This window comes from Bubalus bubalis, chromosome 5, assembly GCF_019923935.1.
Source record: "Bubalus bubalis isolate 160015118507 breed Murrah chromosome 5, NDDB_SH_1, whole genome shotgun sequence".
NCBI lineage: Eukaryota > Metazoa > Chordata > Mammalia > Artiodactyla > Bovidae > Bubalus > Bubalus bubalis.
The window spans coordinates 43,870,794-43,897,137 of record NC_059161.1 but is presented as its reverse complement, the minus strand read 5'-3'; the positions used below and the strand labels follow the sequence as shown (position 1 = coordinate 43,897,137).

At 39.2% G+C, this 26,344-nt stretch overlaps 1 protein-coding gene across 2 annotated transcripts in view; it reads right to left on the bottom strand.

Moving 5' to 3' along the window:
• The window catches only part of F5 (coagulation factor V), an 81,326-nt gene that overhangs the window by 34,026 nt on the left and 20,956 nt on the right, over positions 1 to 26,344 (bottom strand). For both annotated transcript variants that reach the window (XM_006056369.4, XM_006056370.4), the window contains exons 4-11: positions 15,487 to 15,699; positions 14,134 to 14,277; positions 11,327 to 11,548; positions 9,902 to 10,067; positions 5,167 to 5,344; positions 3,114 to 3,213; positions 974 to 1,185; positions 262 to 412 (exon numbers count right to left, since the gene is read on the bottom strand). In XM_006056369.4, coding sequence (XP_006056431.4) covers positions 262 to 412; positions 974 to 1,185; positions 3,114 to 3,213; positions 5,167 to 5,344; positions 9,902 to 10,067; positions 11,327 to 11,548; positions 14,134 to 14,277; positions 15,487 to 15,699 — 1,386 coding nt within the window. The remainder of the gene's footprint in view (positions 1 to 261; positions 413 to 973; positions 1,186 to 3,113; positions 3,214 to 5,166; positions 5,345 to 9,901; positions 10,068 to 11,326; positions 11,549 to 14,133; positions 14,278 to 15,486; positions 15,700 to 26,344) is intronic.

The following is a 26,344-nucleotide window of genomic DNA, read 5'->3' as shown; positions in this document are numbered from 1 at the left end:
TCACGCACCCACACACACACCCAGACACACACACACACGTATTGGAAGCAGGAAACCAACAGGGTGTCTAAGGATAACAAGCATTGACCTCTTGTTGTAAAAAGATTTCTTTATCACCCAGTAATTTCATCACCAAATTTCTGGACTGGAAGTGAGACTAAGAGGTGAGTGGATTCTAATTCACACCTCTGCCTCTTGATACAGTCACACTTCAGCCACGGGAATAAAAAACTGATGGACAAAAAGAGTGCTCCGACTTACTACTCATGATGTTTGACTCATAAAACTTGGGGTCATCACGTTTCACCTTCTCAGGATTTTCACAAAACTTGTAGATGTTGTCCTCAATGTACCAGCTCTTGTTCTCATCAAACACGGCAAACACAGCCTGCTGCTCAATGTCTGCTGCCCTCTGGAGGATAAAAGTGCTGTGTTCAGTGATTAGCATCCTAGCCTAAGGATTACCTACACCATTGAGTTCTCAGAAACCAAAGGCACACAGGTCTCGGGGCCTGAGGAGCCACAAATTCAGACATCTGTGAACCCACTGTGAACAAAGCCCTGGTGAGAGTCACTTTTACCAGGTGATGTCTCACTGAGCCCTGAAACAGCTCTGTAAAAATTTTAGGAAGGAATAATACTGTTTTGATGAAAGGAAAAAATTAAGAGAAACTAAGTGGCTCGCTTATCATGTAGCCAGTATGGACAGATATGGAATTTGAAACAAACAAAAAGTACTGTTATAGCACTGTAGACTTGTCTTCTCCAGTACGGTCCATATAAGACTTATCTAAGAAATAAATAAGACAATAAAGTAACTAAAGGAATAAGCCTTGTTACATTCACGCTAAAGAGGGACTACTAAATATTTTCTGTTCTTCAGACTCAAAAGCCCCATTATTTAACAAGGAGAACTACTCTATTCCCATCAGAAGTTCTCAATTTCTGAAAGGTTACTTCAGGGACAAAATACCTGTATGCCTCGTCTATCCAAGGATCTGCTCTTACAAATGAGAAGAAGCCCTATCAGTCCAGAAGCAAGGTCCCTTGTGATGTCCACATTACTGTAATATGGTCTTGTTAAGCACTGAGCATCGTTTTCTGTGGGTTCATCAGATTCTAGGATGTTCCACTTATAAGTGTAGGTTTCCCCTGGTTGAACTGCTCTGATCATGGTGTTACTGCCTAAAAGAAAATATATTCAAAATTGGTTTTGATTTTCAAAATTATTTCATGGAAAAAATAAGTAAAAAATGAATGAGTAATTTAAAATAATTGAGCTCTCAATAGAATCAGTGTGGAGAAAGGGATATTCTCTTTATATTAAGATCCATTTGATAGAACTCTGAATTGGTGTTGCTGTTTAGTCTCTAAGTCATATGCGACTCTTTTACGACCCTATAGACTGTAGCCCACCAGGCTCTTCCGACCATGGGATTTTCCAGGCAAGAATACTGGAGCTGGTTGCCATTTCCTCCTCCAGTGGATTTTCCTGGCCCAGGGATTGAACCTGTGTCTCCTGAGGCTCCTGCATTGGCAGGCACATTTTTTACCACTGAGCCTCCTGGGAGATGTCCAGAACTCTGGATAAGTCAGTTCAGTCAGTTCAGTCGCTCAGTCATGTCCAACTCTTTGCAACCCCATGAATCACAGCATGCTAGGCCTCCCTGTCCATCACCAACTCCCGGAGTTCACTCAAACTCATGTCCATCGAGTCGGTGATGCCATCCAGCCATCTCATCCTCTGTTGTCCCCTTCTCCTCCTGCCCCCAATCCCTCCCAGCATCAGGGTCGTTTCCAATGAGTCAACTCTTCACATGAGGTGGCCAAAGTATTGGAGTTTCAGCATCAGTCCTTCCAATGAATACCCAGGACTGATCTCCTTTAGGATGGACTGGTTGGATCTCCTTGCAGTACAAGGGACTCTCAAGAGTCTTCTCCAACACCACAGTTCAAAACTATCAATTCTTTGCCACTCAGCATTCTTTATAGTCCAGCTCTCACATCCATACATGACCACAGGAAAAACCATAGCCTTGACTAGAGTGAACCTTTGTGGACAAGGTAATATCTCTGCTTTTTAATATGCCATCTAGGTTGGTCATAGCTTTCCTTCCAAGGAGTAAGCGTCTTTTAAATTCATGGCTGCAATCACCATCTGCAGTGATTTTGGAGCCCAAAAAAATAAAGTCTGACACTCTTTCCACTGTTTCCCCACCTATTTCCCATGACATGATGGGACCAGATGCCGTGATCTTAGATTTCTGAATGTTGAGCTTTAAGCCAACTTTTTCACTCTCCTCTTTCACTTTCATCAAGAGGCTTTTTAGTTCCTCTTCACTTTCTGCCATAAGGATGGTGTCATCTGCATATCTGAGGTTATTGATACTTCTCCCGGCAATCTTGATTCCAGCTTGTGCTTCTTCTAGCCCAGTACTCTGCATATAAGTCAAATAAGCAGGGTGACAACATACAGCCTTGACGTACTCCTTTTCCTATTTCGAACCAGTCTGTTGTTCCATGTCCAGTTCTAACTGTTGCTTCCTGACCTGCATATAGGTTTCTCAAGAGGCAGGTCAGGTGGTCTGGTGTTCCCATCTCTTTCAGAATTTTCCACAGTTTATTCTGGATAGCTTGTAGCTATTAGATATTGGTCCACTTGAGGCCGCTTATTACACTAACAAAGGACACCATACTTTGTAGTCATCAGAATAAACAAACTCCCTGATGTGAGCAGTGTTTGGTTGTGATTCTGAGGATACACCTACATGTATACTGGGGCTTCCCAGGCGGCACTAGGGGTAAAGAACCTTCCTGTCAATGCAGGAGACACAGGAGATGCGGGTTCCATCACTGGGTCAGGAAGATCACCTGGAGAAGGGCATGACAACCCACTCCAGTATTTTTGCCTGGAGAATCCTATGGACAGAGAGGCCTGGAAGGCTATAGTCATTAGGGTCACAAAGAGTCAGACACTGAAGCAACTTAGCACACACACTACATGTATTCCATCTGACGGTACAAGTTATACTAACAGGCAAGAAGGACAGTGGGACAATATGACAGTCTCTCAGAGGTCAGTATTTCATTCAGTAGACATGAAAGATTCAAACCTGAGGTTGAGGAAGAGTTTACTTTATCGTCATAAGGAGAGAAGGTCACACCGTGAGGGTAAATGCTGTAGGAGCGGCTGGCCATATTTTTGAACACGATCTACAAAATTAATTCAAATCCATCATTTCAGGATTTAAGGTCAATCATGAGAATAGACAATGCTAGCTTTGCATATTTACTTGTTGGATGGTGCATGTGTGTGTTTGTGTCTTTATGTGAATGCAAACTAATAACTGTGTATGTGAGGGGCAACCTCTCCCCATCACCTGACAGATGCATTTGAGAGAGTTCCACTTACATAGTAAGGTGGAAAATGCAAAGAGAAGTCTGACCTTAGAAGTGACGTTTTCCTCACGGTACATCACCCTCTCCAAGCTGAGCCCCATCTCCCTTTCCCTCTCCTTTTGGCTTGGACCACATCTGCCTTTGAATCTGCTCCTTCCCTTCTCCAGTCTGCCAGATCTCCCAAACCCTTGTCCTTGATGCCATCTTCTTATTTTGTTAATATTTATTTATTGTTTACATGGCTGCACCAGGTCTTAGATGGGGCCTGAAGGATCTTCAGTCTTCTAGGCATACAGTCTTATAACTGTGGCATTCAAACGCTTAGTTGTGGCACATGGACTCTATTTCCCTGACCAGGGATCAAACCCGGGTCCCCTGCACTGGAAGTGCAGAGTCGTAGCTACTGGACTACCAGGGAAGTCCCTCACAAAACATCTTCTTGATGGGGCATAGCAAATAGCCAGATCTTGAATTTCCAATGAGGCATCTTTATACTTTCTAAGAGCACCTAAAAGGGATCAGAAATGAGGGAAGGAAGAGAGAAAAAGGAGAAAGGTGGCTTTCTGCCCTTTGGTTATTATTTTTTTTTAATGAACAGAATTGGCTTTGTCTGCAGATATCCTCTTAGTTCATTTCCATGAAGAGATGAAGGAAGCAGCTTCATCACACAGGAGTCCTAATTAGCCTCCTTAATCTAAAAAAACAACGTTAATCTTATCTTCTACTTGGTTGCTTGCTAAAGCATTTGGGTCATCTTTAATCTGCAGATTATATTCATCCTAGAATCTAGCCAAAGATTGCAACTTTTAATTCTCTGATGTCTAGTTCTTACCAAAAGATAAGGTGATGACACGATACAACATGTAAAGAAACCAGCCTGAGGAACACTCAGTGTTCCTGACACATATCAAAATTTACTTTCATCAGAGACCAGTCATCAGAGAACTACATGCTTAGACCACATTGATGAATTGTTTTCATTCAATCTGGTTATGTTCTCAGCTATAATGAGAAACATTTTAAAAAGCTATGCAACTTTTAGGAAGTGGAAGAAGATGGCCGAGGAGTAAGCAGGGAGATCACCTGCCCCCCCCGAAAAATACATCAAAAACTCATGAAAATATGGAATAACTCCTTCAGAGTAACCTCTAAATGATAGCAGAAGACCCCGAGGCCTCCAAAAAGAAATCAAACCAATATTGTAAAGAATCATCGATCAATTAAAAATAAATATAATTAAATAAAAAGCCATGCAGCTTTTACATTTATCATACCAGTTGTAGATAGGTCAAGGATTGCATCTACCACGTCACACAGCATGCTCTTTTTAAGCATCCATAGGCTAACTTTCTCTAAGTCTCAATAACAGGGGAAATTGTACTTCTTTTATGACTACTGTGAATCTTGCCTGACCTATTTACCTGTTTATTTTGGCTGCTAGAAAGCCTAGGACAAAATTTGCAGACATTATAGGAGCATATGGTATGTGTTTCATCATACTTATCCTTGGCTTTATTTTCTTTGTCCCCACATTATCCTTCACCCCAGTTACATCGGCTCCTTGGTTTATTCCTTTATAATCTGATCAACTATTTTAGATGATTTGTATTATGAGATAGGCTATAATAAACGCAAATATGAAAAAGAATTAAAACCACATTTGAATTCAAAATTACATGGACACGTTAAAAAAAAAAAATAACCAGTAATTATCATCTGTTTTTCACTATTTAAGTTCTTCCATGGTTCTGTATTTCTGTTACTTACTTTCAGTGTGTCTCTGACCTGGGCTCTGATAATAGGGCCCAAGATCCCATCTCCTTCACTACTGGGATCCTCCAGGCGTTTGGTGAAGGAGTCATCTTGGTACTGTTTGTAGACAACCTTCTTATAATGTTTTCCAATTCGGTTTGAGAAATTATCCAAATGCAGAGATCTGTATTTTCTTAAAGTGAAATAAAGTTTAAAAGATTAAATACTTTTCTTAAGTAGAGGCCCCAATAGGATGGGAGTCTATGTTTAGAAGTTCTGCTCTTGAATTAGATAAAATGCTAGTTTTCTTGTGGGGGCAGGGAGGAAAACCTTAATGTGATTTGCAAAGTCCTGATATCTTCTCTCTAGCTGGAAAACTGGAAACCTCTGATCTGTCTCCTCCACCACTGATGAAGTCATAATCTTGGTTAGAAGCAGCTACTTACATCTTCCTATCTCTCTGGTTTCTAGAGTAGCTATCTCTGAAAGGTCTACTTGGATGAAAGGATAAGATACACTATGAATTATTCTTAAGTATCACTTAATTTATAGTGTCCTGTTGGCTTTCCTAAGTGCTCCCATGATGGCTAAGAATTTCAGTGGTAAAGAATCTGCCTGCCAATGAAGGGGGTGTGGATTTGATGCCTGGGTCGGGAAGATCCCCTGGAGAGAAATGGCAACCCACTCCAGTATTCTTGTCTGGAAAATTCCACGGTCAGAGAAGCCTGATGGGCTACAGTCCATAGGGTTGCAAAAGAGTCAGACACAACTTAGTGACTAAAACAACAAGCAATTGGCTTTCCAGGTATTTCTCCATCTCTAAAAGAACACATTCCCACTCTGGGAAGTTTCTACTGTCGTTATTAAACATAGTTCTGTACTGTTGGGCTATCCCTTCTACCATCCACCCAATCCTGGTGCCAACTGAAAACCAGCTGCCTTCACCTGTCTTCTGTAGCTACTGCAATAAATGATTTAGGGGAGATAACATGAACTACTTTCCCCCTTGGTCCTTTTTATTGCCTTTGTTTGTAAAAGCAGAGTTCCATAATAGAGTTTATGCATTTTATGGATTTATTATATACAATAAAAAGCACTGATTGCTGCTACAGAGCAATCTGGATTTTTTTTTTTCTTAACCCCACTTCCCTAACTCTTCCTGCCTTTCCTAAATACTCATTTGTATTCATTTCAAGCAGATAATTCCAGAGCATCTTTATGCAAATATGACTTGCAGATATAACTATTCTTTTCCTCTCATGCCTCTAACAAAAAGCAGCTATTTGCATATTCTGTACCATACCTTGAATTTTTTGTTGCATTTTCCGACTTTATTGAAATATAATTGAGAAATGTATGTATCTGAGATTTACAACATAATGATTTGTATATGAGTATATGAGATTACCACAATCAAGCTAATAACCACTTCTGTCACCTCACCTAGTTGCTTATTTTTAAAATTTTGATAACACTTAAGATCTACTGTCTTAATAAATTTCAAGAATATAATACAATGTTCTTAGCTATGGTGTTACTAACTTTAGTTAATATACTATGCTCTATATTAGGTCTCCAGATCTCATTCATTTGAAAACTGAAAACTGGTATACTTTGATCAACTTCTCCCATTCCCCCTACCCTCTCAGCCCCTGGCAACCACCACCATACTCTCCGCTTCTATGAGTGCAACTTTAGATTCCACATACGTCATTCTGTGTCTGGAATATTTCACTTAGCCTAATGTCCTGCAGGTTCATCCATAGTATTGCACATGGCAGGATTTCCTTCTTTTTTAAGGCTGAATAATATTCAATTATTACACATATAATTGTAACATGCATACACATATATATCTCCACTGATAGGCACTTAGGTTGTTTCCATGTTTAAGCTATCATGATTAGCACTGCAGTGGACATGGGAGTACAGGCATCTCTTTGATAGTATATACTACATTTCCTTTGGATATATACCCAGAAGTGAGATTGCAGGATCATACAGTAATTCTATTTTTAATTTTTTGAGGAAGTTCCTTACTATTTTCCACAAGTAAAAGTGTTAGTCACTCAGTTGTGTCTGACTCTTTACAACCCCATGGACTTCCAGATTCTTCTGTCCATGGGGATTCTCCAGGCAAGAATACTGAAGTGGGTTGCCATTCCCTTCTCCAGGGGGTCTTCTTGACCCAGGGATTGAACCTAGGTCTCCTGCATTGTAGGCAGTTTCTTTACCGTCTGAGCCACCAGGGAAGCCTGTTTTCCATAAAGGCTGCACCAATTTATATTTTCATCAACAGTGTACAAGGACTCCCTTTTCTCTGTACCCTCATCAACACTTGTTACCTCTTTTGTGTGCTAGTCATCCTCACAGGTGTGAGGTGATATCTCATCAAGGATATGATTTTTCCCTAATGATTAGTGATGCTGGACACCTTTTCATATACCTATTGGCCATTTGTATGTTTTCTGTAGGGAAAATGTCAGTTTAAGTCCTTTGCCCATTTTTTAATCAGGCTATTTTCATTTGTTTACTTTGGCATTGAATTACATGAGTTCCTTTTATAGTGTGGAAAAATCTGAATAAACTTTTTAGCCAACCCAGTATTTTGGCTATTAACCTGTTATCAGATACATGGTTTGCTGATATGTTCTCCCATTCTGTAGGTTACCTTTTCATTTTGTTGTTTCTTTTGCAGAAGTTTTTTAGTTTGATGTAGCTCCACTTGTTTATTTTTGCTTTTGTTACCCTATGCTTTTGGTGTCATAGCCAAAAAAATCATTGCTGAGACCAACGTGAAAGAGCTTCTTTGTTTTGTTTTCTTCTAGGAGTTTTATGGTTTCAGATATTACATTTAAGTTTTTAATTTATTTTTACTTAGCTTTTGTATATGTTGTATGTAATAAGCTAAGGGTCTAATTTTATTCTTTTGCATGTGAATATCCAGTTTTCCCACCATTATTTATTGAAGAGCCTATCCTTTCCCCATTGTGTATGCTTAGTGACCTTGTCAAAGATTAATTGACTATACATGCATATATTTATTCTGAGTCCTTGCTTCTGTTCATTTGGTCTATGTGTCTGTTTTTATGACATTATTATGCTGTTTGATAACTATAGCTTTGTGATATAGTTTGAAATCAGGAGGTGTGATCATAGTTTATGATAATGTCAATGTGGTATTGAATTCAGCTTACTAATATTTTGATAACTTGGCATTTATGTTCATCAAGGATATTGGCCTGTAATTTTTTTCTTATAATGTCCTTATCTAGCTTTGGTATAAGAGTAATGCTGCCCTTGTAAAATAAGTTTGCAAGTGTTCCCTACTCTTTAATATTTGGGAAGAGTTTGAGGATTCATGTATGATGTACTTGTGAAGCCATCTGGTTCTGGGCTTCTTTTATTTCAAGGTTTTTGATTACTGATTCAATCTTCTTACTTGTTGATCTGTTCAGGTTTTCTGTTTCTTTTTGATCCAGTCTTGGTAAAGTGCATGTTTCTAGGACTGTTTTCCCTTTCTGCTACTTATCCAATTTATTGGTATATATTGTTTGTAGTAGTCTCTTGTGTTCCTTTGTATTTCTGTGGTATCCCCTTGGTGGGGGATACAAGTAGGGGAATCTGATGTTCTACCATCTTGTTCCCTCGACTTATTAATTAAAAAATATCTCTTGGAGAACTTTTGTATTAGTAGAGAGAGAATGTTTGCATCCTTTTTAAAACAGATGCCTAGTATTCCATTGTGTGAATATACTCATACATTCCTATTGAGGGACATTATAGGCTGTTTCAGGGCTTCCCTGGTATCTCAGATGGTAAAGAATCTGCCTGCAATGCAGGAGACCCAGGTTCAATCCCTGGGTCTGGAAGATTCCCTGGAGGAGGAAATGGAAACCCACTCCAGTATTCTTGCCTGGGAAATCCCATGGAAGGAGGATCTTGGTGGGCTACAGTCCATGGGGTCACAAAGAGTCAGACACGACTGAGCAACTTTCACTTGCATAGGTTGTTTGCAAGCCTTTGCTACTACTAACAATACAGCTGTGAACATCCGGTACATACTTCATTTCACCTGTAAGCAAATATATGAATCTATATAGTAAATTCCTAGAGTGGGATTGCTGGGTCAAAAGATATATGCATTTGTAATTTTAATACATGCTGCCAAATTATCTTCTAGAATGGTTTTCCAGTTCACTCTTTCACCAGTAATACATGATAGAGCTTGTTTCCTACAGTCTTGCTACTAGATTATATCATCTGAACTTGTGAGTCTGATGATAGGTGAAAAATAGTATTCCACAGAAGTTTGTTAATAATTTGCATCTCTCTCTTGAGTGAGCTTGAGTGTTTTTCAAGTGTTTAAGAGCTATTTGAATTTCTAATTTTCTTAATCCAGCTCTCCCATTTCCTAATCTCTAAAATAAATAAGAGCTGTTTCTAATTGTGGAGTTAAAGCTCTTAGAAAGGTTTACCACACTGCTTGGCAATAGGAAGCATTCAACAAGTGGTAGCTGCTATTATTATTGTTGTTGTTCCTATGACTATAGTAATTATCATGCTGAGTTCTCTTGGTGAGTATGGAGTAATTTCAGATTGACTTGAAAATGAAATCCAATACACGTATTTCCTTGAAAGCTGTCAACTCATGACATTTCACCCTATGGATCTAGGACTCTATGAATCTAGGACTCTATAGACCATGTCATGAACATTTGCACAGTAGTAAGAACCCCTCCAAACTCACTTGTCCATGTTTGCTGGTATTATAGGTGCATAGTCCCAAATGACTTCCTCTGCAGCGATGAAGTATTCCCATCTCTTAATGTGCCGCCTTTGGTCTCGAGTTAGTTTCTTAGAATGTCTGGTTTTCTTTGCACAGTTTTTAATGTCTATGTAAGCCTGCATCCCAGCTGAGTTAGAACGTAAGAAAAATGGAAGAATTTGAGAGAAGAAATTAAGGCTGATAGAAATGCAAATCTTTTAAATAAATTTGTGGAAGTTTTCAGTAATAACAGTGAATATAGTACTTAGAAAACTTTTGAATATTTTGGTTTGAAACTATTTTAGTACAGTGAGGAAGGCAAGAATAAAAAGCAAAGGAAAGAGAGAGGGTGGGTTAGGGGGAAAAAATTGAAAAGGTTTTCTTTGTACTTCTCAAAGGAGAAAAATTTTGCGTAATTTCCAGACTCTTAAAACTTTATGACTTAGATATTGTCAATTTCTCATTTTTCCTATCATCTGTTTGTAAAATTAAGACAATATTAATACTAATATATACTGTATGAAATTGTAAAAAGACAAAAGTACTTAAACTCAGCAATGTTAGTTTTATTATTTCATTGTTATTTGGGACTCTATCTTCTAGGAATATTGTGACAATTCATTACTTCAAATATAATTTTGACCATTCAGTTTGAACAAAAACTGAAATGATCCCAGAAGTGTCTCTTTTTTGTATGTCTTGCTTTTATACACATTATTTTAGTAACACAATGATTTCCTATAGTGATATTTACTATTATGTACAGAAACCTTTCTCCTAACAGTTTTAAAGCAACAATGTGCAATAGAGCATTATTTTGTTTACCTGATAGCATATAACAACCTAAGTTGACTTTTTTTCCCACCAGAATTCACTGATGTCCTTTAAAATCCTCAGCTGGTTAGATTCTGTTTTTTCCAGTCAATACACATCCACTGCGTTCCTCTGTGGGCAAGGCTTTATGCTCATCTTGTTATGAAAGACAATCTTTTCATGTTAAAACTTTTTCACTGTCTATAACTTGGTCTTTCTATAAATTTAGAGAAGTTTGACTGGCTCCAACATCTACTTCTTTTCCTTTAGCTGCATATTGAATACCCCAAGAAAGAATATCTGCAGATATGTTTTTGTTTCCTTCCTCTTTTCTCCTTTCAAGGAAGTAGAGATCTTGTTGGCTTTTGCATCATTTTTAAAAATATTTGTCAATTTTTCTACTTCCTCCATCCCCAACTAACAAGTTATAAGTCTAAGAGCAAAGTATCTAAATTTTGTTTTTGAGGACCAAGAAATGTTATGTCTGGAGCGTGGGCAGCTTGTAAGGAGAAAGGAGAAAGAGAGAGTTAGTGCCTAGGTAGGAAGAAAGAAGGATCCTACATTCATAAGCAAGACTTGTGGAGAATTTCTTGCCTTGAAAATGTCTGGGGATGAGAGAAGCTATGGTCCACCTTCCCTCGGGGCTCACGGTCATGTTTGCGGTTGTGGACGTGGCACTGACGAGAGTGATGGCTGAGATCTTACGATGGTTCTGCTCCAGGACCTGACCATTGAAATGGATGGAGAACAGTTCTGGCCCAGAGCTCATTCCAATCAGATGCCAACTGATGTGGTCATGGGCACAGACTGTTATATCTGAGGGAGGAATGGGGGCCAACACAGGTCATCAGCAGTCTGTGATAAAAGAATTCACTCACCAGATACGTTTTGAGCACCTGCTTTGCATCAGGCCTTATGCAAGATTCTGGGGGTATAAACACTCCCACTACGGTACCTTCCCTAGAAAAGCAGACATCTGAGTCATGAGCAAACAAGCAGTCACAACTCATTGCAATATGTGGTACTAAGAGCCCAGAGATGGGGGATGTTAGCTCAGAAACACAGGGATTGCTAAGATCCGAAGAGAGAGGCAAGTAGGTGACCAACACTTCTGGTTTACCAGGGACAGAGGGGTTCCCAGAATACAGAACTTTCAATTTTAGAATTGAGAAAGTCCTGGGCAAGCCTGAGTAGTTGGTCACTCTACAACCAACCTGGGCTCAGCTGGAGTTGCCAGAGCCTCCAATAGGGCTGAGTTTAAGGGCCAAACCTCCAATAGGGCTGAGTTTAGGGGTCTAGTTTAAGTGAAGATACTTTAAGGAGTTTATTCTGTTTCTATGGGCTTCCAGGGTGGTGCTAGTAGTGGTAAAGAACCCTCCTGCCAATGCAGGAGACGTCAGGGATGGAGGTTTGATCCTTGGGTTGGGAAGATCCCCTGGAGCAGGGCACTTGCCTGGAAAATGCCATGGACAGAGGAGCCTGGTGGGCTACAGTCCATGGGGTCATAAAGAGTCAGACATGACTGAAGTGGTTTAGCATGCATGCACTGTTTCTTTACTCACTGATTGATTATTTTAATGACAAGGCAATGAGTTACTCTGTGAGTTATAGGACCTCCTTAATATGCAGTGGGTAAATCCTCATTATACTGGGTCACTTTATACTGGGAGCGTTTCATGGATGGAGTAATGAGAACTGAGGACAAAAGCTGTTTGGCTCCTTCTTTGCTCCCACAGTGACCGTGAAAATGCTAATTTGCTCTGCAGGAGATTCCAACCTTGGCTTCTATCCTTGACTTGGGTTTTAAATTTCAGATCTATAATCACTTGATATTAGATTGTGGGGCCATGATTCAGTCCCTCACACAAAGAGGGGCTGAGGGCTTGTCTGTTTTAGACCATTGTAACAAGACCATTCCCTGGTATCATGGGTAAGAACAAGAAGCTGGAAGGTAGGAGGATTTGGTGGAAGAATTTATCTATCTCAAATCAATGCTTATGTTGGTTTGAGCCTTATATACATCTGTGCTGGCATTTATCATAGTTTTTCAATTTATACTGCTCCATAAGGCAGTTTAACAAGCATTAACTTTTCTGTTTCTACTAATGACATTTCCCTATGTCGCCCTTCTTAACCCCAACTACTCTTTTTCAACTATAAGTTCTTAAATTCTATGCCCACATAGAGTTATTAATTGCTATTTTTTTCATATGGGTTACTTTGGCTTCTTTTCTGCATTTGCACAGACAATTTACTCTGCCAGGACACATACAGTTTCTCTTTTGACCACTCCCCTTAAGGCCCATAGTACTAGATGTGCTATGTTATCTGTAAAAAAACATTCTTGAGTACCCTCTGCACCAGGATAGATGATTAACCCATTTTTGTAAGAAAGTACATTGAGACAGTTAACTGCCAAAAAAACACACTAAGGTAGAGAAGTGAGCAAGGTGTGAGGTCAGATGTGCTCAGTTAACTAAAGTTTTTAAACTCTGAATCAAAACCCAGAGTCATGTGAGTATAAAGCCCTGACTGGGAAGATGGAATCAAATGAAATGGAACACAATTTAAAAGTAATATCCAGACCTCAACTCTTAACGAGTTTTATTTTTAGTAAGAGAAGCCATTTGTGATTTTCAGATACAGAAAGTAGCTTCTGAGAAGCTTAGTGCTTTGAAGCATAGTTTGTTTAATAAAGTAATATGTTCACTTCTCCCATTTTTCCTCCACAGGATCTTTGATTCTAGGTCATTTCTATCAGAGAGAAGCAGAGGTGGTTTAGATGGGGGTCAATTTTTTTTCTCTTAACAATAGTTATAATTTTGCTTTTTCACAAGAGTCGACATGCAAATGAAGAGAAAAATATCCCACATGTCATTGAATATTACTCATTCATCGTCTGTTGCAATGCTGGTAGCATTTTCATATACTGGATATTTCTCCTGGTCTCCTAGTCATCTTCACGGTAAATGTCTTCATTGCATTCTTCCTGCTGACCTTTCCTGCTAGGGATTGACCTTGAATTCTGTCCTCTAAGGCTTCCTGTCTGGAGGAAGGTATGGTCACCGTGCAGCAGGAACCACACAATTCACTGAAGACCAAGCTGATATCCTGGATGTCTTCTTGGAAATGCAGGTGAAACCTGCTCAGAGCATGATATCTAGTAAGGTCACATGCTTCTCTTAGCTTCTAATTTGTCTGTTGTACTTGCTAGTTTTTTGTTTGTTTGTTTGTTTGTTGTTTTTATATAGGATGATAAAATCTTGAGAACTACTAAACTAGATTACATGACCTTTCAGATCAGAAGTTAAAAAAAACTAGTATCGTCAACTTCCCTAGGGCCTTAGGGAAACAATGGGACCAATGCTTCAACTAGTTTTTCAACACAGCCTGTGTATTACCTGGTATCGTCCCATTCACATAGCCATTGACTGTGTACATTAAGGATGACGTCTGGTTCCAGCTTTTACTTTCATCAAACACAGCAAACATCAGTACATGTTGCTTGTCAAAAATTTTCTGAGTTCCATCCTTGGTTAGGGTGCCTGTGAAAAAAGACATAGTTTTAATAACATCCAAGTTAGAAGACTCTAGCTATTCCTAGATGGCAGTGTTTTAGATAAGCAGCCAATCATACCGATGTCTGCTGTGAGGCATTCTTATACAAAATAGCATCTATCAGGTAATAATGATTGAACGCTTATTAAATCCTGGTACCACCTGTTTCCTCTGACATCTAATAGCCTTGAGGAATAGGACTTTAAAAGTAAATTTGATCTGACACAGAGAGAAAATATCTGATGACTTTAATAAAGTCAGGACTTTCATAAAGTAGCCATTTCTTCCAGTGTCAATAAGTCAATATATAGGTCCCATAGCTCATCTGGTAAAAGCATCACACTCTAAGTTTAATAGAGCCATCTTGCTAGTATCTGTAATGAGACATAGAGAATTGGTTGAGAGGGCCAAGATTAATCTATTCTCATGAGGGGAAAAAATGCAGCTGATAATAAAATGAAATCAGAGACTTTTATAAGTTGAAAATCTTTTCCAGTGTCATCACAGTATCTTCTGTATACCAGGCAGTGAAAATATGTATTTGTGTAGTGAATAAATGAATTAGGAATGTTATGTAGGTTTGGTATGTGTATTTGGATAGACAGGTGGTGACTCCATCATATGGTTTCCCACAGTGAAATTTGTGTGGTTGTTTATTTTAATAAAAGATGGGATAAATTCTTTGGGGTAAAATAATCCAAGCTTACTCCTTAAGAAGCTCAGCCAATGAAATTTTTTATAAAGTCAATAGAGTGTGTTTGAAACCTACCACCCAAAGTGTTCAGCTTGTTTATAAGAAAGAAAACTTAGAGTTTTGTGTATTTATAGACCAAATTACCAACCCAAACCTCAGGTATATTATTTGAAATTCTTTCCAAGGACTCTCAGCAGAGTATATAGGCTGCTGTATATTTCAAAAAGACTTGGCCTTGAGGTAAATGTTACAGATCATATGGGCATGGCAGCAGAACATACTCTCAGACAAATATTTACTTGGGAGAGACTCCCAGGACCAAGATGAAGGAAGGATTGAAGAAAGAGAAGATTCCACCCTTCAAATACCAGTGTCAAACAATGATCTGGTTTCTGCACCCTTCTCTTAATTTATGAAAAGATCCCAGGGTACTTTCAAACCTCATTTCATGACAGTGCTCCTTACCAGTCCAACATCTTTGTTGTCATTGAATTTTTTTTACCTTTCTTACAAATAAGCAGAGGTCCAATCAGTCCAGAGTTGAAGTCCTCCACCAGATTTACATAGGAGTAATAGATGTGTGTGAGGCATGGAGGGTCATCATGGGTGGGCCCACTGTCCTCACTGATAATCCACTCATATGTATATTCTTGGCCCGGAGCTACAGCATCATCCATTTTCTCCATGGGGAGTGTGTGGTCAGAGTAAGACGCACCTGGAGAAGTAAAAGCCATGAGAACATCTGAAGAGTTTCTGAGACTTTTTCACTACTCTTAAATCTGCAGAAACATACGCTTTCAATGAAGATGTTTGTGCCTTTCTATAGTAAACCTTCATTATGTGGAAAGATTCACTTAGATCCACTTCTGTGTCTGTGTAATTATAAAAACTCTGAGTCTATGGTGATCTGAAGTGAATAAGAAATGTTACTAGTACATTATTTAAAGGTTAGCAAGTTAATTTTCCAGTGTGTCTAAATAATTATTGTTTAAATTTAATCAAAGAAGTAAGTAATCTTTGATCAGGAAATCATCACAGAATACGAGGATGGGCTGTATCTTCTCTATGATACTTGACAAGACAGCCAATATTTTTAAAATTCTTAAATTTTTTATTGAAGTATAGTTGATTTATAATGCTATGTTAGTTTCTGGTGAATAAAAAAATGATTCTGTTACATATGTATATCTTTTTAAATATTATTTTCCATTATAGTTTATTAAGGATATTAAAAATAGTTATCTGTGCTATACAGTAGGACCTTGTTGTCATAATAATTTTATATATAGTAGTTTGTATCTGCTAACCCCAAACTCCTAATTTATTGTTCTCCCACTCCCTTTCCCCTTTGGTTACCATAAGCTTGTTTTATATGCCTGTGAGGCTGCTTCTATTTTGTAAAAATGTTCATTTGCATCATATTTTAGTTTGTCACATACAAGTGATATCATATTTGTCTTTCTCTGTTTGACTTACTTCACTTAGTATGATAATCTCTAGGTTCATCCATGTTTCTACTGATGACCTTATTTCATTCTTTTTTATGGCTGAGTAGTATTCCATATGCTACTTACTGGAAATCAGTGGAGAAATAACTCCAGAAAGAATAAAGGGATGGAGCCAAAGCAAAAACCATACCCAGTTGTGGATGTGACTGGTGATAGAAGCAAGGTCCGATGCTGTAAAGAGCAATATTGCATAGGACCTGGAATTTTAGGTCCATGAATCAAGGCAAATTGGAAGTAGTCAAACAGGAGATGTCAAGAGTGAACGTTGACATTCTAGGAATCAGCAAACTGAAATGGACTGGAATGGGTGCATTTAACTCAGATGACCATTATATCTACTACTGTGGGCAGGAATCCCTTAGAAGAAATGGAGTAGCCATCACGATCAATAAAAGAGTCCGAAATGCAGTACTTGGATGCAATCTCAAAAATGACAGAATGATCTCTGTTCGTTTCCAAGGCAAACCACTCAATATCACAGTAATCCAAGTCTATGCCCCAACCAGTAACGCTGAAGAAGCTGAAGTTGAACAGTTCTATGAAGACCTACAAGACCTTTTAGAACTAACACCCAAAAAAGATGTCCTTTTCATTATAGGGGACTGGAATGCAAAAGTAGGAAGTCAAGAAACACCTGGGGTAACAGGCAAATTTGGCCTTGGAATATGGAATGAAGCAGGGCAAAGGCTAATAGAGTTTTGCCAAGAGAATGCACTGGTCATAGCAAACACCCTCTTCCAACAACACAAGACTCTACACATGGACATCACCAGATGGTCAACACTGATATCAGATTGATTATATTCTTTGCAGCCAAAGATGGAGAAGCTCTATACAGTCAGCAAAAACAAGACCGGGAGCTGACTGTGGCTCAGATCATGAACTCCTTATTGCCAAATTCAGACTTAAATTGAAGAAAGTAGGGAAAACCACTAGACCATTCAGGTATGACCTAAATCAAATTCCTTATGATTATACACTGGAAGTGAGAAATAGATTTAAGGAACTAGATCTGATAGACAGGGTGCCTGATGAACTATGGACAGAGGTTTGTGACATTGTACAGGAGACAGGGATCGAGACCAGCCCCATGGAAAAGAAATGCAAAAAAGCAAAACAGCTATCTGGAGAGGCCTTACAAATAGCTGTGTAAAGAAGAGGAGCAAAAAGCAAAGGAGAAAAGGAAAAATATAAGCATCTGAATGCAGAGTTCCAAAGAATAGCAAGGAGAGATAAGAAAGCCTTCCTCAGCTATCAGTGCAAAGAAATAGAGGAAAAGGACAGAATGGGAAAGATTAGAGATTTCTTCAAGAAAATTAGAGATACCAAGGGAACATTTCATGCAAAGATGGGCTCCATAAAGGACAGAAATGGTATGGACATAACAGAAGCAGTAGATATTAAGAAAAGGTGGCAAGAATATACAGAAGAACTGTACAAAAAAGATCTTCATGACCCAGATAATCATGATGGTGTGATCACTCACCTAGAAACAGACATCCTGGAACATGAAGTCAAGTGGGCCTTAGAAAGCATCACTATGAACAAAGATAGTGGAGGTGATGGAATTCCAGTTTAGCTATTTCAAATCTTCAAAGATGATGCTGTGAAAGTGCTGCACTCAATATGCCAGCAAATTTGGAAACCTCAGCAGTGGCCACAGGACTGGAAAAGGGCAGTTTTCATTCCAATCCTAAAGAAAGGCAATGCCAAAGAATGCTCAAACTACCACACAATTGCACTCATCTCACACGCTAGTAAAGTAATGCTCAAAATTCTCCAAGCCAGGCTTCAGCAATATGTGAACCATGAACTTCCAAATGTTCAAGCTGGTTTTAGAAAAGGCAGAGGAACCAGAGATCAAATTGCCAACATCCGCTGGATCATGGAAAAAGGAAGAGAGTTCAAGAAAAACATCTATTTCTGCTTTATTGACTATGCCAAAGCCTTTGACTGTGTGGGTCACAATAAACTGTGAGAAATTCTGAAAGAGATGGGAATACCAGACCACCTGATCTGCCTCTTGAGAAACCTGTATGCAGGTCAGGAAGCAACAGTTTGAACTGGACATGGAACAACAGACTGGTTCCAAATAGGAAAAGGAGTACATCAAGGCTGTATATTGTCACCCTGCTTATTTAACTTACATGCAGAGTACATCATGAGAAACGCTGGGCTGGAAGAAGCACAAACTGGAATCAAGATTGCCGTGATAAATATTAATAACCTCAGATAGGCAGATGCCACCACCCTTATGGCAGAAAGTGAAGAGGAACTAAAAAGCCTCTTAATGAAAGTGAAAGAGAAGAGTGAAAAAGTTGGCTTAAAGCTCAACATTCAGAAAACAAAGATCATGGCATCCGGTCCCATCACTTTATGGGAAATAGATGGGGAAACAGTGGAAACAGTGTCAGACTTTATTTTTCTGGGCTCCAAAATCACTGCAGATGGTGACTGCAGCCGTGAAATTAAAAGACGCTTACTCCTTGGAAGGAAAGTTATGACCAACCTAGATAGCATATTCAAAAGCAGAGACATTACTTTGCTAACAAAGGTCCGTCTAGTCAAGGCTATGGTTTTTCCTGTGGTCAACTATGGATATGAGAGTTGGACTGTGAAAAAAGCTGAGTGCCGAAGAATTGATGCTTTTGAACTGTGGTGTTGGAGAAGACTCTTGAGAGTCCCTTGGACTGCAAGGAGATCCAACCAGTCCATTCTAAAGGAGATCAGTCCTGGGTGTTCATTGGAAGGACTGATGCTAAAGCTGAAACTCCAATACTTTGGCCACCTCATGCGAAGAGTTGACTCATTTGAAAAGACTCTGATTCTGGGAGGGATTAGGGGCAGGAGGAGAAGGGAAAGACAGAGGATCAGATGGCTGGATGGCATCACCAACTCGATGGACATGAGTTTGGGTGAACTCTGGGAGTTGGTGATGGACAGGGAGGCCAGGTGTGCTGTGATTCATGGGGTTGCAAATAGTCGGACTCGACTCAGTGACTGAACTGAGCTGAACTGAGTATTCCATTGTATATATGTATAGATAGATAGATGTACATACACCACATCTTTATGCATTCTGTCAATGGACATTTAGATTGCTTCCATGGCTTGGGTATTGCAAATAGTGCCTCTATGAATATTACGGTACATGTATCTTTTCAAATTAGAGGTTTATGTGGATATATGTCCAAAGTAGGATTGCTATATCATATGGCAACTCTATTTTTAGTTTTTTGAGGAGCCTCTCTTCTGTGTTTCATAGTGGCTGCACCAGTCTACACTTCCACAAACAGTGTAAGTGGGTTCCCTTTTCTCTAAACCCTCTCTAGCATTTGGTAGTTGTAAACTTTTTGCCACTTTGACCTGGGTGAGGTGATAGCTCATTGTAGTTTTGATTTGCATTTCTCTGATAATTAGTGATGTTGAGCACCCTTTCATGTGCCTGTTGGCCACTTGTACATTTTCTTTGGAAAAATGTTTATTTAGGTCTGCCCATTTTTTGACTTTTTTTTTTTTTTGTCATTGAGTTGTATGAGCTGTCTATACATTTTGGAGATTGCAGATATTTTTGCAAATATTTTCTCCCAGTCCATAAGTAAGATATATTCAGTCGCCTGTTAGCATGGGTTGTAAGTACATTCACATCTACTTATATACTGTTTCACTCTGTGTTTCCTGTCTTTCCGACTGATGCCACTCTGAGCCCTTTATCACATCTCTACCATCTGATTATCACAATTCTTTCCCCGGAGTCTCAGAGTCTAGCAGTCGAGTTGTTCTTGTGATTATGAAATGTATCTACCCTCTGAAGTTTACATGCTTTACCTCAGTCCTTTGTGTACCTAGAAGGCCCACCAGTAAGACTTTCATGTATTCAACTTTCCATACTGGCGGGAGATGGGGGAGGATCTAGAAATGGTCTTCCTTTTTGAAGAAAGGGAACTGTGATGCTCAAGAGTAAAAGCAGAGCAGAGGGTTGGGTGGCGTTTTCAGCAACAAAAGGAAGATGTGGCTAGAGATGGAGCAAGTGAGGACAGGAAGGGCAGAGGTCGATGTTGGACAGCAAGAGGGAAGAGCAGTTTCTGCTGAGGAATTCCTCATTTAATTAGGTGACAGTTTCACATCATCGACTGATACCAGAATTTCTCTTTGGGATTCAGTTATCTTTGTTTAGTACAACAGTCAATAAATTCCTTGAGGTGGAAGGTAAGACCATTAGAGTGTAAATATGAGTAGAAATTAAGGATCAGAGAAAAGGGCTAAAATGTTTAACATGATGGAGCAAAAGGCCAGTGGAAACTACTATAACTGAAATGACTGGGAAAACAAATGGTTTTCTTTTCTTCCCCTCCCCCTTTCCTGTTCCTTTTCTTCTCCTCTTTATTCCTCCCCCCTTCTCTCTCTCCCTCACCCTTTCATCATCTTTACCGAGGTATAAATTACAAACAATGCAATTCACCAATTTTAAGTACGATATTTGCTGAATTTGGATAAATATGTACAGTTCTATAGCTACCATCACTATGGAGGTCCAGAACAATTCCATCACTCCAAGAAGTTTCCATGTACCATTTGTAGTCAATACCTTCCCCTACTCTCTGGACACAGGCAACTGCTGATTTGCTTTCTGTCTCTCTGTTTTGCTTTCCTGTGTTCTCATATAAATGGAATGATGCATCCATTTTGTTTGATTTAATTAGTTACTGTGATATACTTTCCATCCTTTACTTTTTATCTATCTTTGTTTTCAAAGTAGATTTCTTGAGTTCAGCATCAAGTTGGGTGTTGCTTTCAATTCAGTCTTAAAAGCTATCTCTTAGTTGTAGTGTTCTTCCCATTTGCTTTTAATATAATTATTGATATGCTTAGGTTTAAATCTACCATCCCGCTATTGTTTTCTATTTGCCCATCTGGCTTTTGTTCATTATTTTCTTTTCTTTCCTACTTTCTTTTGGATTAATTGAGTATTTTTAACATTTCCTTTTTACCTCCACTATTGGCTTTTTAGCTTTACTTTATTTGCAGTGCCCTTCAGTTCACAGCATACAACTTATCATAGTCTACCTTCAAGTAATACTATAGCATTTTACTTATATTACAAGAAACTTGCAATAGTATATTTCCATTTTTGTCCTCCCAGCCTTGTGCTGCTTGTCACCTCCATTTTACTTCTACATATATAATATACCCCATAATAATCTGTCATTATTCTTTGCTCAAATTTAGATAATCAATTATCAATTAAAAACAAGAAAAAATTTTCTCTATGCTTGTCCATTTCTGGAACTTGTATTCCTTCTTGTGACTCCAAGAATCTCTCTGATATAACCATTTTCTGACTAAAGCATTTCTTTTAACTTTTTTTTTCTCTGGTTTGCTAATGAGAAATTGTTTCTGCTTTCTTTGTCTAAAACAGTCTTTATTTTGCCTGCATTTTAAAGGATATTTTTACTTGGTATTGAATACCAAGTGGACAGACCATCCCCATCTGCCCTTATCCAGTACTTTAAAGATATCTGTCTTCCCTGGTGGCTCAGATGGTAAAAAATCTGCCTACAATGTGGGAGACCCCAGTTGGATCCCCGGGTCAGGAAGATCCCCTGGAGAAGGAAATGGCAACCCACTCCAGTATTCTTGCCAGGAGAATTCCATGGACAGAGGAGTCTGGTGGGCTACAGTCCATGGGATCGCAGAGTCAGACACGACTAAGTAGCAAAGAGTCAGACACGACTAAGTGGCAAAGAGTCAGACAAGACTGAGTGGCACACACACAACTATCTTCTGGCTTGTACTATTTCCAGTGATATGTGCTACCATTCTATTTTTGTCCATCCATGACATTTTCCCTCTATTTTGAACATTTTCTCTTCATCACTGGTTTTTATTTGATTATGATATGCCTTGTTGTACTTTTATTCACATTTCTTCTTGCTTTTGTCAACCTCCCTGAATTTGTAAGATTATGGTTTTCATCACAGTTGGAAAGCTTATAGCCACTATTTCTGTGAATATTTTTTTCTGTCCTTTTCTTTTCTAGGATTCCAATTAGTTAACGCCTGAACAACATGGTTTACACTACGCAGGAACACTAATAATGTTTTTTTTTTTTCCCCCAAAAAATATCTACTACATTACAACACCATTCATGGTTAGTTGAATCTGCAGATGCAGAACCACAGATAAAGAGGACAGACAAAAGTTACACATGGATTTTCAAATATGTGGACGGTCAGTACCCCAATCCATACATTATTTAAGGGTTAACTGTACACATATGTCAGATCATGACTGAGCGACTGAACTGAACATATATTCACTCTTTAGATTTTCTTCTGATACAGGTTATCCTAGAATACTCACTCAATTTCCCTACAGTATAGAGTAGGTCCTTTTGGTAATCTATCGTATATATAGTAGTGTGTATGTGTTCTTTTTCTGGATCTGTTTCTAATTATTCAGGGTTTTTTTTTAATTATGGGTAATGATTTTCCTGATTTTTCGAACACGTTAATTTTTATTAACATTGTGAGTTTTACATGTTGGTTTTGAGATTTTGTTACCTTCTTGTAATAAGCATTGGATTCTATGTTGCACATGGATTGTTGTTATTCAGTTGCTAAGTCATGTCTGACTCTTTGCAACCCCATGGACTGCGACACCACAGGCTTGCCTGTCCTTCACTATTTCCTGGAGCAGTGTGTTGATGATGCCATCCAACCATCTCATCCTCTGTCATCTCCTTCTCCTCCTGCCCCCAATTCTTCCCAGCATCAGGGTCTTTTCCCATGACTCAGCTCTTCACATAAGGTGGCCAAAGTATTGGAGTTTCAGCTTCAGCATCACTCCTTCCAATGAACATTCAGGGCTGATTTCCTTTAGAATTGACTGGTTTGATCTCCATGCAGTCCAAGGGACTCTCAAGAGTCTTTCCCAGCACCACAATTTGAAAGCATCAATTCTTTGGTGCTCAGCCTTCTTTATGGTTCATCTCTCACATCCATACATGACTACTGGAAAAAACATAGCTTTGACTATATGGACCTTTGTTGGCAAAGTGATATCTCTGCTTTTTAATATGCTGTCTCGTCTGTCATAGCTTTTCTTCCAAGGAGCAAGCGTCTTTTAATTTCATGGCTGCAGTCACCATTCACAATGATTTTGCAGCGCAAGAATATAAAGTCTATCACTGTTTCCATTGTTTCCCCATCTATTTGCCATGAAGTGATGGGACTGTACACCATGATCTTAGTTTTTTGAATGTTGAGTTTTAAGCCAGCTTTTGCATTCTCCTCTTTTGCCCTCATCAAGAGGCTCTATAGTTCTCTTCACTTTCTGCCATTAGAGTGGTATCACCTGCATATCTGAGGTTGTTGATATTTCTCCTGAAAATTTTGATTCTAGTTTGTGAGTCATCCAGCCCAGCATTTCACATGATGTACTTACTTGTACTTCCTTTGATACTTTCAAGCTTATTTTTAAAGCTTTGTCATCTCCCAAAAAGCCTATAGCCTAGACTCAATTCAGTTCAGTTGAATTCAGTTGCTCAGTTGTGTCCAACTCTTTGCGACCCCATGGACTGCAGCATGCCAGGACTCCCTGTCCATCACCAACTCCCTGAGTTTACTCAAACTCATGTCCATTGAGTTGGTGATACCATCCAACCATCTCATCCTCTGTCATACCCTTTTCCTCCTACCTTCAATCTTTCCCAGCATCAGGGTCTTTTCAAATGAGTCAGTTCTTCGCATCAGGTGGCCAAAGTATTGGAGTTTCAGCTTCAGCATCAGTCCTTCCAATGAATACCCAGGACTGATCTCCTTTAGGATGGACTGGTTGGATCTCCTTGCAGTCCAAGGGACTCTCAAGAGTTTTCTCCAACACCACAGTTCAAAAGCATCAATTCTTTGGCGCTCAGCTTTCTTCACAGTCCAACTCTCACATCCATACACGACCACTGGAAAAACCATAGCCTTGACTAGATGGACCTTTGTTGGCAAAGTAATGTCTCTGCTTTTTAATGCTGTCTAGGTTGGTCATAACTTTTCTTCCAAGGAGTTAGCATCTTTTAATTTCATGGCTGCAGTCACCATCTGCAGTGATTTTTGGAGCCCCCAAAAATAAAGTCTGTCACTGTTTCCTTTGTTTCCCCATCTATTTGCCATGAAGGGATGGGACATCTAGATGCCATGGCATCTAGATGCCATGATCTTAGTTTTCTGAATGTTGAGCTTTAAGCCAACTTTTTCACTCTCCTCTTTCACTTTCATCAAGAGGCGCTTTAGTTCTTTGCTTTCTGCCATAAGGGTGGTGTCATCTGCATATCTGAGGTTATTGATATTTCTCCTGGCAATCTTGATTCCAGCTTGTGCTTCTTCCAGCCCAGTGTTTCTCATGATGTATTCTGCATATACGTCAAATAAGCAGGGTGACAATATACAGCCTTGACGTACTCCTTTTCCTATTTGGAACCAGTCTGTTGTTCCATGTCCAGTTCTAACTGCAAGGAGATCCAACCAGTCCATTCTGAAGGAGATCAGTCCTGGGATTTCTTTGGAAGAAATGATGCTAAAGCTGAAACTCCAGTACTTTGGCCACCTCATGCGAAGAGCTGACTCATTGGAAAAGACTCTGATGCTGGGAAGGATTGGGGGCAGGAGGAGAAGGGGACGACAGAGGATGAGATGGCTGGATGGCATCACTGACTAGATGGACATGAGTCTGGGTGAACTCCGGGAGTTGGTGATGGACAGGGAGGCCTGGCGTGCTGCGATTCATGGGGTCACAAAGAGTCGGACACGACTGAGTGACTGAACTGAACTGAACTGAACTGTTGCTTCCTGACCTGCATACAGATTTCTCATGAGGCAGGTAATGTGGTCTGGTATTCCCATCTTTTTAAGAATTTTCCACAGTTTGTTGTGATCCACACAGTCAAAGGCTTTGGCATAGTCAATAAATCAGAAATAGATGTTTTTCTGGAACTCTCTTGCTTTTTCGATAATCCAACGGATGTTGGCAATTTGATCTCTGGTTCCTCTGCCTTTTCTAAAACCAGCTTGAACATCTGGAAGTCCATGGTTCCTGTACTGTTGAAGTCTGGCTTGGAGAATTTTGAGCATTATTTTACTAGCATGTGAAATGAGTACAATTGTACAGTAGTTTGAGCATTCTTGGCATTGCCTTTCTTTGTGATTGAAATGAAAACTGACCTTTTCCAGTCCATTGTCCAATTTCTGTTCCCGCTGGTGATTCTACCCAATGCCCATTTATTAGGAAGTCTTTTTCACTTTTGGTAGTGGGAACATACACTACTCCTGATCCTGTGTGTGGTCTAGGGATTGTTCTGTTTGTTTCTCTTTAGTGATATTTTCCTTACCCTTAATATTTTCCTCTTGTGCATATTAGTATAATAGTTAGCTGAAGACTTGAGAGGACCGTTCACTGGATTCTCACAAGTACTTTCTCTGTGTCTACACCATTTTCTCTAGGACTCTGCACTACAAATCATAAGTTCCAATCACTATAAAGTCTAAATCAAGTAAAGTTTTTTTCTTCAATTCAGAGAGAATGCTGGGCTCTATTTCATTTCACCCTCATTGTGCTATGCCCTGGAGACTGTCTCCAGGCAGAGGGCCCATCTCATTCTCTTGTGGATCATTCTCTCACAGTGTCTCTTGTTCAGTATCTGAAAACTGTTCTTTCATCTGTTTTGTCTACCTGACTGTTAAGCAAAAGGATAAATCTGTTCCCTCGTGTCCAGGAGCTGGAGTCTGAGATGCTGAATTTCTATAAGAAATATTTTATGTTGTCTCAGTATCAGCTCCCCTTGTTTAACTGCACATCATCAGG